This window comes from Myodes glareolus, chromosome 24 (assembly GCF_982192425.1).
Source record: "Myodes glareolus chromosome 24, mMyoGla1.1, whole genome shotgun sequence".
NCBI classification, from domain to species: domain Eukaryota; kingdom Metazoa; phylum Chordata; class Mammalia; order Rodentia; family Cricetidae; genus Myodes; species Myodes glareolus.
The window spans coordinates 17480767-17492798 of record NC_142049.1 but is presented as its reverse complement, the minus strand read 5'-3'; the positions used below and the strand labels follow the sequence as shown (position 1 = coordinate 17492798).

Sequence of the window (12032 nt, the reverse complement as noted above, 5' to 3'; positions counted from 1 at the left end):
GGCTGTGCACACCCCGATAGAGTGGTGCCAGCTGTTGCAACAGCCTGGAGCCTCAGTGTACAGCACAGAGGGCTGGAACTAGTGTCCGTCGGTCAGTCTGTATCCTCAGTCTCCAGCAGGCTCAGGCTGTAAACTTTGAGGAGGAAGTGCAGTTGCTAGTTTTTGCACACACTGGTCAGTCATTCACAAACACTTGCACTTAGACCAGAGCCTTTCTGAGCCTAACATGGCAGAAAGGCTTTGCCAATTTCCCGTCGTCCAAGGCCTTAGTCCACTCACCGCGGACTTCATCCGCTCCTTACACAGTCACTCAGCCTCCTAGCGGGTGTCTCCCTTCCTCTTCAGTCCCTACAACCTATTCTCCCCTCACGAGAAGTGGTACTCTCTCCTTCAGCAACTTCTGCACTTAGATGAACCCTGATCTTCCGACGGTGGCTTATGGGCATCTTCTCCACCTGGCCCTTGCCTATTGCTCCACGCTTTCTCTCTGCTACTTTTGCCCTTCCTTACCACTCACCTGACCCCTTGGTATCTCCTCAGATACTCGAGGCTACCAATCGCTCGCTCTGTCGCCATAGAGGATACCTCTATCTCCCTATGCACAGCCAGCTCTTTCCTACCTGCCCACTCTCTGCTTAAACCTTTCCTACCGCAGAGGTTTGACTGCCCTACCTGCTATTGCCTCCCTTCCTTCTCTCTCAGCTACTTCTTTGTCGTCTTGACAGTTTTTTTTCCTTCTGTCATTCTTTCCCCCTTTCTCATGAGCTCTGAGGCAGATGACGATGTCCGTTTGTCCAGCCTTACATTGTTCTCTGAAAAAGTACATACATCGGAAGTCTTTGTTGATGGATGGATGTCTCTAAATCATGCCATGGTACCTAGTGCTAATGAAAGAGTTAAGAAATATTTGTAGAATGAATTTTGGGATTTTTAAAGTCTTACTTACTGTGTAATGTCGAGCTCCTGCCTCAGTTCCTCAAATCCTGAAACTGCAGACACGAACTACTACCTTGTCTGGCTCTGAATTTTTGAATAGCTTTAAAAACCAAACAAAACAGGGTCTCTAGCCCAAGCTGATACTGAACATGTGTATAACCAAGGATACCCTTGCACTTCTGATCCTCCTGTGCCCATCTCAAGAGCACGGGGCTTGTAGGTATGTGTCACTACACCCAGATTTTGGAGTGTAAGAGTTTGAACCCACAATCTTGTGCATACTAGGCAAGTGCTTTACCAACTGAGCTACATCCCCAGCCCTAGCCTTTATTTATTTTAGAAGTTTTGCTCTGTAGTTGTTGCTGGCCTTGCAGTTGCTGTGTATCCCAGGCTGGCCTAGAACTCATGAATATCCTTCCGCTTCGACCTGAAGTGCTGGGATTTCAGGTCTGCGTGGCTATGCCTGGCTATCTCAGTCTTGGTGGTCCAGGATTCTATCAAGATCTTGCCGCTCTATCACAATAAAAAAGGAGAGCGTGTGTATTTTAGCCAGACTGGAACCTGGCAGCGCCTGCTTTCCTTCTGCGCACTGTGGTTGTGTAGGTGGAGGACCAGTTGCTGGAGACTCACAATTGTTTTCTCCCTTCGGTTGCAGTTGACCGATCTCCTTCAGAGCCAGGCTGTGAAAGGAAGATCTGTTGGAGCGTTCCTGAGAGCCATCTTCAAAGGTGACATGCGTCCCTCTCAACATACCCCTTGGTTGGCGGGTTTACTTTGGGTGTCATTGCTGTTTTTCTGACTGTCTGAAAGCCCACTGGAACATCCTTTCCATTAGGGAGATTCTCCAGAATCAGCTCAAGCGGAGCTCTCCTCGGTGTGAGCCTGGGATGTTTTACTGAAGGGAATCGGAAGGGCCCTGAGATGATATTGCTGGCTGGGGGCTGTAAAGAGTGCACACCGCTGTGGTTTACACAGTCTTAGGATCGTGGAGATGAGACTGAGATGTATCTAGTAGCCCCGAGGGGCCTGGGAGCTCTGGGTTTGAGTACAGTGGAGCATCTTCCACACCTCTGCAGAGCCTTAATTCCCAGTGTAGTGTGTTTGCCTTACTTTCTTGAACAAGGGCTTTATGTTCAAATTGTGACTCAGGGGTTTCATAAATAGTGGTAGAATTCTCAAAAAAAAAAATACCCGTTTATTTATTCTGAGATAGTATCTTACTATGTAGCTCCAACTAGTCTGGAACTTGTTATGTAGACCAGGCTGGCCTTGAGCCTCTTCTGCGTGCTGGGATGGAAAATGTGCACCAGCATACCCAGCCTCAAATTCCTAATCCTGCCTCGGTCTCTGAGTACTGAAATTACAGTGTACACCACTATACCGGGTTTTGCGGTAGCTCTCGCATTCAGGTCTTTGATTGATCTGAACTGACTTTTGTGTATATTGTGACTTTATCTGACTTTACCCCCACCCCTGTCTGGCACCTTTATAAAAATTGCTTGCCTGGAATTACAAAGTCATTTAGCCCAGACTGGCCTGAGACTACTGTAGTCCAGGATGACCTTGGACTCCAGTCCTCTTGTCAGGATTGCTTTCTTACAGCGGCGCTCCTCTGGCTGAGTCTTCGCCTCATTTCTGGAATTGAATCTGGCTACTTTTGTCAGTATTGTTGTATCTTGCTTATGGAAAAGATGAATTTTACTGTCCTTACTACTTTGTTGACATAGCCGATGATAATGTCCTGACATAGCTCATTGAACTTGGATAAGTGAAGCCCTCTTCACAGATTGCTGCACCGTGTTGTAAAATAAATTTGTGGAGCAGAAGGTGTCACTGTAGTCCTTGTGCTTTGGCTAAACCCACGACTTCAAAGCCCCTCGGCATTGCTGTTAAAAACACCGCTGTTCTGTTCCGGTATTGCATTGCAGGCCTGTGTGATTTTCCTATTCACCCCTGGGCTTTGTTTCTTCTTCCTTTGTTCTGTACGCCCGTCTAAAACACCAAGGCTCCCCCTGCTCTGAGGAGGATGGAGCCCTTAGGAGATCCAAGGTGTATTCTTGCTGTATCCAGTTGGTCGAATCCGGAGAGCTGCAGCAAGAAGTGGCATCTGAGATCATAGGATTGCTCATGCTGGAGGTAAGACGGAAGGGGCGGGGCTCAGTGCCAGACCTCTCCTAGTGGGGGGGTGGGGGACGGAAGACCCATGGCTTAACACGTGGGCCAGGACGGGATGAACCCTTAGACTCTGCTTCCCTTCTGGTACCAGGATGCAAATCTCCCTGTAGATCTTGAAAGCATCAAGGGGTTGGTGGAGGACCCTAACCTTTGAGGTGCTTTACCGTTATGAATACGGGGCAGCGCAGCATGATTCCATGAATCCCTGATAATGCCTGTTGTGGGAAGCCATGTCTGTTCAGTGTTTCAGCAACAGACTTAGTTCACAGAAAGGTGTCAGGTATTGGATTCCTGCTTTAAGATGTGCTTTGGTTTGAACTCCTTTCAGGTTCACCATCTTCCAGGACCGTTGCTTGTTGAATTAGCCAGTGAGTTTGTCGGGGCCATCAAAGAGGACAGGCTAGTGAATGGGAAGTCTCTGGAGTTACTACCCGTCATCCTCACTGCCTTGGCTACCAAAAAGGAAGTGCTGACTTGCGGGAAAGGTAATTTTCTTCCAGCTCTAGTGACCTTTTCTTTTCGTGTTATACGATCAGTCTCTCCATCGATTTTGTGTCTTCAGGTGATTTGAATGGAGAGGAGTATAAGCGGCAGCTGATTGACAGCCTGTGCTCTGTCAGGTGAGTCTCTGGGAGAAGTATAGGAGTGCTTGCACACTCATGTGCACGGTGCTGCCAAAGCCTGGGCTTGCTTTCCCTTTCCCTAAAGCTCCCAATACTGTCCACCACGTTTGCCTGCTGATTGCCATGCTTAGCTCAAAAAGCCTGCCTTTCTCTTCTCTTCCTCTGTGTCTTTCAAACCAACTAATAATTTATTATTTCCAAACCAAATAATAATAGTAGCAATATAATAGGAATCTTATATACCTTATATTGTATGTAAATTTATATATAATTACACATAGATATTACATGCCACTATATGATATATTAATATAAATATAGTAATTATGGTAATAATTTTTTTAATATTATTTCCAAACCAGATAATACTAATATTTTATCATAGTGCCATTTGGTTTGCAGTAAGTTTAAGACAGAGATGATTTAGTCTACTAAAACCACACTCATGTTTTCAGTTTGTTTGGGTCTTTGTTTTAACACAGCTAGCTGCATAATACTCTGTGATTTAGAGAGTCCTGATAGCCTTAAGGCAGAGAGGAGGGTCTAGTTCATTTTTCCCCCCTTTGGTTTTTGTTTTGTTTTATTTTGTTTTTGTTTTTCAAGACAGGGTTTCTCTGTGTAATAGTCCCGGCTGTCCTGGAGATAGCTCCATAGCTCAGGCTGGCCTCGAACTCACAGACACAGATCTGCCTGCCTCTGCCTCCTGAGGGCAGAAATAAAAGTGTGTTCCACCACCACCCGGCTTCTTGTTTTTAAAACACTCTGATTTTTTTGTTTTGTTTTGTTTTTGAGACAAGATCTCACTGTGTAGATCAGGCTAGCTTCAAATTTGTGGCAGTCTTTCTGTCTCAGCCTCCCAAGTGCTGGGATTACAGGTCTTACACCATCAGGCCTAGCTAATTCATTTATTTTATTAAAGGCAGGCTCTCAATATATAACCCTCAAACTCATGCTCCTCTTGCCTTAGCCTCTAGAGTACTGTTGGCATTATAGGTCTATGGCAGCAGCCATGGTTCAAATATTTTTCTCTGTTTAAAAAAAGGTTGCAGTAGCCTGTTTATATACCTCAGTGACATTCTGTAAGTATTGCATTAGACAGTTTCAGGTTGTTTATAAAGTGTTCTTGCCTCCCATGACTTTGCCAGTATTTGGCATTACCAGAGTGCCTGTTTGTTTCTGGTGCTCGGGTGTGAACCTCATCATCTGTTTTGATGTTCTAGTCTGATACGTTATAAGGACTAATTATTGGTCTTCTGGCTGAAGGCTGTGGGTCCTGGTGGGAGGACAGAAATCAAGCAGGCCCACATGTTACAGTCCTCTTGATTCATTTCTGTGTTTTTTAAAAAGCGAGGATCTCGTGTAGCCCTCAAGCTTGACGTGGGGGGGCGGGGGGTGACCTTGAACTTAAGGTCTTCACGCCGCCTCTGAAATGACAAGATTCCAGGACCACCATATCCAGCTATTGTGTTAAATTGTCTCTGTTTTTGTCTTGCTTCCCCATACTGAAAATCAAACTTGAACGCCCTTTTCCTCCTTCTTCATTAGTTTTATAAAATTATATGTAAAGGAGTTAAGATGGAATAAATTCATGCTCTTCCTCACTGTCTCTAACCAGATGGGCTCAACGTTACGTGATCCAGCTCACGTCCATGTTCAAGTAAGCACTGTTTGTTTGGCTGGCTTTTGTCTTTTTGTCAAGCTTTGTGAGCATACCTACGAGAAGCCGAAACACAGTGGGCTCAGACTCCACTTTTCCTGGTGACAGCAATAGTGCCTCTGCCTTCTGTTGTGGAATTCTCTCCCCTCCCTCTGTTCCGGCTCAGTTTGTTAAATATATAGCTGATTTTCTTTTCGAGATGTTAGGTAAATTTATTGGTTCTCTTAAGAGATTATTCATAAGTGGAACGTCAAGGAAGGAAGACTCGTTTTATTCTTTCTTTACATGTGCATGTGTGTGCAAGCGCGTGCCGAGGCCAAAAGTGGGAGTCAGATCCCCTGGTGGTTTTGAGCTGCTTGTTGTGGGTGTTGGGAACCAGACTTTATTCCCCTGGAGCAGCAGCGAATCATCCTTTCAGCCCCTTATTTCATTTGTTTATTTATCTTTATTTATTTGTTTGTGTGTGTGCATGTGGTGTGCGCGTGTGTGTGTCTTTGCTACTCTGAAGGTCCTTTGTTGTGAGTGTGGGGGGCCAGAGGTTGATGTTGGTTATCCTCCTTGATTGTTGTCTACCTGAGCAATGGAGACATAGTCTCTTGCTTGTCCCAAAGCTTGTCGATTCGGCTAATCTAACTAGGTAGCTTGTCCTAGATCCTGTCCTGGATGAAATGATAGGGAATGGGCCCTGGGGTCCAAGCCCTGTTCCTCACTCTTACATAGTAAACGCTTTACCCTGCTGAGCTTTACCCCAGTCCCTAAATTTTATCCCTTAAAAAATGTAGGAGAGAATTTTGATTATTGTAAAGCCCTGCATTTAGTTTCTAAAAGCAAAGCAGTTGGGCTCTGGCTAGACTTTAAAACCTCTGCTCCACAGGGATGTCCATCTGACGACAGAAGAGATGGATCTCGTGGTGGCAAAAGTGTTGGCAATGTTTCCAAAGTTGAATCTTCAAGAAATACCGCCATTGATCTATCAGCTTCTGGTTCTCTCCTCCAAGGTACAGTGAGAACAGTTATTTCTCCTGAATGCTGTGGCTTAAGCAGCTATCCTAGGTCAGCCTGTTCAGATTGTTGGTTTCCATACTAAGACATACATGTTTTCATTTCATCTGTGGTGATTTGATCATGCTTTTCAGCCAAGAGAAATTTTGTGTGTGTGTGTGTGTGAGAGAGAGAAAGTAAAAGAAATAGATGTCAGAAAGTGTGCACACTAAGAGCACAGTAACTCCTGGAGAGATGTAAGCAAACGTCTGCTCAGACCAGAGAGGGGACCAAGAACAGATCCTCTAAGGAAACCACCAAAGCCCACTGCGGTGGAGCAGCAGGCTTTACTGGGGTTGCTTTCGGGAGTGTGGGTGAGAGTTACTTGCAGAAGCAGAAATGACTCAAAGGCTGCATTACCAAAGGCCCGCCCCAGCATGGGTGACAGCTCACAAAGACTGGAACCCTGGAGGTTACCGCACACTCGGCAAGGCAGCGCAGCAGGTTGGGAAGTCTCCCTCAAGCAGCTCAGCTGGTCTGACAGTGTCTCTCACCAGTCCTGCTGCGTATATGTGCTTGAGGAGGCTGGGTCCTAGTGTACCTCTTCAGCTTCAGGGACTTCCTGAAGCCTTTGCCCGTCTTTAGTACCCAAGCTTAAGGAGCGTCTCTGCAGAATGAAATGTTTATCTAGGAGGAAGTCACGACATAACAGCGTTACAGCTAGGGTTGGGCGCCCGAGGAACATGCTCTACAACCACACTGTTTCCCCGACATTGCGAAGTATTTCAAACTCTGTTGCAGCTTGAAAGTGTTCTGTATGTTATTACCGTGACACTGGGTTGTCACGGTAATAAATTTATACTTAATTTATACTAGATAACCCTTGGTGATTTTACCTTCAGTTAGGTGAACGTTCTTTCATTATAATAATGGTTATTATTTTTTTTTTTAGGGAAGCAGAAGGCGTGTTTTGCATGGCATCATAGCCTTCTTCAGTGAGCTAGACAAACAGCACAGCGAGGAGCAGAGCGGGGCCGAGTGAGTAACACGGTTTAGAAGCGCAGCACATTTTCACAAGCTCACCCTCCCACCGTGCGCTCTGCTCGTTAGTGTGGTTGCTAGCGTTGCGTTCACCCTCTCCTTCCCCTCCATACAGAACTGTAGCCCTCCTCCAGCTGCTCAGTCACCAAGGTAGGAGAATAATTCAGTCTCTGCTACTCCTGTTCACGCCCTCCCAAGAGAGTACCAATGGCTGTCTTGTAAGGTGCAGGTTTGACAACTATGTTAGCAAACACCTAGTTGCCTGCTCCGTGGGTAGTCACTGGCCTTGGGACCATAGTGATGAAGCAGTCGGACGAGACTCCTGCTGTTGTAGAGCTTAAGTTTTGGTGAGGAGAGAATCTTAGAGTTCGTCATGCAGAAGATAAATCAAAAGGGCGATGTGTCAGCGACAGCACAGCTTCTTTCAACTGGGTCTGGGAAAATATCTCTGGGAAGGTTCTGCTTAACCAGAGCCTGACTGATAAGAACCACTGTGTGTTGATGAGGAGAGCGTTTTCCCGTAGGGAATAATGCAAAGACAGAGTACAGTGTGGCATATCTTAGAAAATTGGTTTTTTTTTTAATGTTTATTTTATGTGTCTATGCATGTGCCTGAGTATGTATGTATATGTACTGTGCGCATGCAGTACCTGCAGAGGCCAGAGAGGGCGTCAGAGCTCCCTGAACTGGAGTTACAGACAGTTGTGAGCTGCTGTGTAGGTGGTGCTGGGAACTGAACCTAGGTCCCCTGCAAGAGCAGCCAGTGACCTTAACCATTGAGCCATCTCTCCAGTCCAAGATGCTTTCTTTTTAAAACAAGTGCACAGAGTGCTTATTCTGTGCCATGTTTGTACACTGTAAAACTTGCATGCTTTTTTTGGTAGATATGGTAACCAGGAAATAATTTAGGTATTATCCTGTGTCATATAACCAGAAAATAACAGCAAAGATTCGGATCCAAGTGGCCCAGCTAAGAAGATTATGCTGTTGAGTCTAATGCAACCAGTTTGTAGTAACCTTTGTTACTTTTGTTGCCCAGTTGATGAGGAGGTGGTTCTCTATGTTGATTTAGGAAAAGTAAGGATGTCTGACCTAACCACGTTAGACTTGCAATGCACAGTAGCAGCCCATATTGAGCAGGTTAAAGTCTGAACTGAAAATATAAGTTGATTTATTTTAAAATGTGTTTAGAAATTATGGAGAGGTAAATCCACATCCATGTAAATGGGAAGGGACTAAAGCCAAGGGACAGGATGGAGTTATCTAGGGAAGACATGAAGAGAAAAAAGCTTAACAGCTCCGCGATACTCTGTGTTTAAAGATCAAGTGGTGGGGGCGGGTGAGCTAGCAGAGGAAAGCATGAGATCAGTGGCAGTGTCCCGGAGGACAAGGAGGCCAGGTGTTAGGCACATGCTTATAATCACCGCACTTTGGGAGCAGATAGATCGTGAGATCAAACTCAAGGCCCGCGTAGGCTGCACAGCCCTGTGAGACTTTATTGATTTGGGTCGTCTGGATGTCTCTGTGACCTTCTAAGACTTGTGAGATGGCACTGGTTGGGAAGGAGAGGACGGAGCCTGGCTCCATTTACTTGGGCTTGGAAGTGCTGTCTGTAGATAGACTATTCTTTCGGGAAGTTTGCTTGCCGCTTCTGCTTCCATGGTTCTGCACCTTCAGCTGGATGCTTGTGGATCCCAGCTCATTTTCATCCGACAACCCTAACTTAGACCTTGTTTTTGGATCTTCTAGGCTGTCGGAGCTGGTGGCCGCCCCAGCAGACGAGCTCTGTCATGTGGAAGGCACCATCATTCTACACATTGTGTTTGCTATCAAACTGGACTGTGAATTAGGCAGAGAACTCCTGAAACATGTAAAGGTAGCGCCTGGCTCTTAAGATGTTTTCAGGTCTCCATGAGACGCAGTGTTTGTACTGAAGCCTCTTTCATGTCAGTCACAGCCAAAGGTCTGGGGGGACTTTTTGGCTTTGAAAGCACAAGATATATGCTATTTCCCAGCCCTCAAGCCAAAGAGCTCTTTTTGAAAACCTTCCTTACCCAGTTCGAACCTGAGCTGCTATTCTGGTGTCTCAGGCTTCCTCACGCTCTCTCTAAAGCCTTCCTCTCTGCCATGTGGCTTTTGGCTGTTTGTTCTCCAGGTGTCAGACATCTGTGCCATTTGCCCCCGATTTTTTTTGTTTTTGGTTTTGTTTTTTTTGTGTGTGTGGGGGGGGAATTCTCTATGTAGCCCTGGCTGTCCTAGAACTTGCTTTCTGGACCAGGCTGGCCTTGAACTCAGAATTCAGAGATCCGCCTGCCTCTGCCTCTGAGTGCTGGGATTAAAGGCATGTGCCACCACCGCCCGGCTACTTTTCCTTTTATTTTGGTTGCAAATATATCTTTGTAATGTGTTCTTTAACTTTTTTTTATGTATTTTTCTGTGTTTGTGAGTGTTTTGTACACGTGTATGAATGTGCTGCACATGTGTGTCTGCTGCCAAAGGAGGCCAGAAGAAGGCCTCCGATCTCATGGAACTGAAGTTGCTGTTGGTTGTCAGCCTCCAAAGAGGTCCTGGGGACTGAACCCGTGTCCTCTGCAAGAACAGCACGTGCTCTTAACCACAGAGCTCTCTCTCCAGCCTCATTACATAATTTTTTGAAAGCATCTGGCCTCATTGCCTTGGGTTCGCTTTGTGAGATTTACCTGATTGTTTTACTGGGACTAGATTGTGTTTTTAGCAAGGACCCTTCAGAAGCCTTGGACCTTCTGCAGAGGTCAGCAGATCTGTGAACGGGCCGACACTGACTAGTTTAGGTTTGTGGGCTTCACTGTCACGGCTGCTCAGCATAGTGTGGTCGCAAGAACTCAGCCCTGGACACGACACACACTGATAGCTATGACTGTGCCCAAATTTAAAATTTATAGATGCTAAGACTCGAAACTTACTTCATTTTTGTGTTATGAAATGTTATTTTTCCTTTGGTCCTTTACCAGCTATTTTAAAATATAAAAACCACTCTTTCCTCTGGTTATACAAAGCCAGGTTGTGTTGCCTTTGGCTGACAGGTCAGCCACTCTGCCGTGAGGCATAGAGTATGGATTTCTTCTTCTGCTGATGATGAATCATTTGGTTAAGATAATGGTGCCAGTTTTCTTCATTTGTAAAGATCTACATTCCCCTCTGTGATTGAAACAGACAATGTTAAGCTGGAGAAATGGCTCAGTGGTTAAGAGCATTAAGAGTTCAGTTCCTAGCAACCACACTGGGCAGCTCCCAACCACCTGTGTCTCCAGTTCTAGGGAGTCAAACGCCCTCTTCTGGCCTCTGCAGGCATCTGAACTCTTGTACAAACTTACATACATATACATAATTAAAAGTAAGTCATTAAAAAAAATCATAGTTTATGAGCATGTGAAAATTCTGTACTCCAGTAATCATATAATAATTGTTTTTTCATATGTTAATGATTCTTAGCCTAAATCAGTAATTAAGCTGGGAACTGCACAGTGGTAGAATTAAAAGAATTTTTAAAATCTTTAGTGCTTAATCTTGCTATCCCTAGCTGACCTAGAATTTGTTTTGTATCCCAGGTTTGCCTCAAACCTGGGGCAATGCTCCCTCAGCAAAATTTAGAAAATTCGTACTCTGTCATTTATCTTGTTGATGCAGTGTTGGTTTTTACATTTCCCCTCCATTGTTCTGAGTGCCATCCGATGCCAGCAAAGCCATTTAACCGGTTCGCTCCTTACACGCTAGCAGTCGTCCCTTTTGAGTTCCTTGGGGTCCTCAGGTTGGGCTCTGTGTCCTTTGAATGTGACAGCATCAGTCTTTGGGCATTTTTTTGGGCACAGGATATTCAAGGTTTACTTGTCTTTCTGTGTAACCCTGGCTGTTCTGGAACTCACTCTGTAGACCAGGCTGGCCTTGAACTCACAGAGCTCCATCTGCCTCTGCCTCCTCCCAAGTGCTGGGATTAAAAGTGTGCGCCACCACCACCCAGTTTATTGAGCTTGTTTTTCAGCAGCGTGTTGTGCTTGTGAAGGATAATGACTTTGGTCTGTTCTAGGCCGGACAGCAAGGGGACTCCAGTAAGTCCCTGTGTCCCTTCAGCGTTGCTCTTCTTCTCTCGCTGACAAGAATGCAGAGATTTGAGGAACAGGTAATTTTTTTAACGATACTTCAATTCCTTTTGTACTTGACAAGAAAGCATACAAGAACTTATTTTTGTTAGTATCCTTCCGGCAACAAAGACCACTGTTCTAGGCTGCTGGAAATTTTCTGATTTCTGGGTATGCCTTCATTTTCCATTGAGAAAGCCAGATGGGATGGGGTGGGGCGAGAGAACCGCGGTACATGCTCAGGCGACAGGAAAGCCAGACTAGCTGCCTCTTCAGCAGCAGTCTTGTGGTAGCCTTCTAGAACGCTCCCTGATTATCGGTGAGGACAGCGTAAAGTTCTTGCCCTCTTTCTCGTGAGTCCCAAGATTCTGAGTCACATCCTTTGTCTTTTGTTTTGCGGTGTGGAGCATTGATCCAGCCTCCCATTTGTTGACAGGTGGTAGGACACTGAGTTCCACACCTGTCTCTGTTGACTTTGTTAAATAATTTGAGACGAGAGCTGGT

General features: G+C 45.6%; 1 protein-coding gene across 3 annotated transcripts in view; it reads left to right on the top strand.

Annotated features, from left to right (window-relative positions):
* The window catches only part of Fanci (FA complementation group I), a 59261-nt gene that overhangs the window by 8572 nt on the left and 38657 nt on the right, over window positions 1-12032 (top strand). For all 3 annotated transcript variants that reach the window (XM_087901442.1, XM_087901441.1, XM_087901443.1), the window contains exons 3-11: window positions 1592-1664; window positions 2942-3072; window positions 3440-3596; window positions 3674-3731; window positions 5350-5391; window positions 6266-6389; window positions 7325-7410; window positions 9163-9289; window positions 11477-11569. In XM_087901442.1, coding sequence (XP_087757568.1) covers window positions 1592-1664; window positions 2942-3072; window positions 3440-3596; window positions 3674-3731; window positions 5350-5391; window positions 6266-6389; window positions 7325-7410; window positions 9163-9289; window positions 11477-11569 — 891 coding nt within the window. The remainder of the gene's footprint in view (window positions 1-1591; window positions 1665-2941; window positions 3073-3439; window positions 3597-3673; window positions 3732-5349; window positions 5392-6265; window positions 6390-7324; window positions 7411-9162; window positions 9290-11476; window positions 11570-12032) is intronic.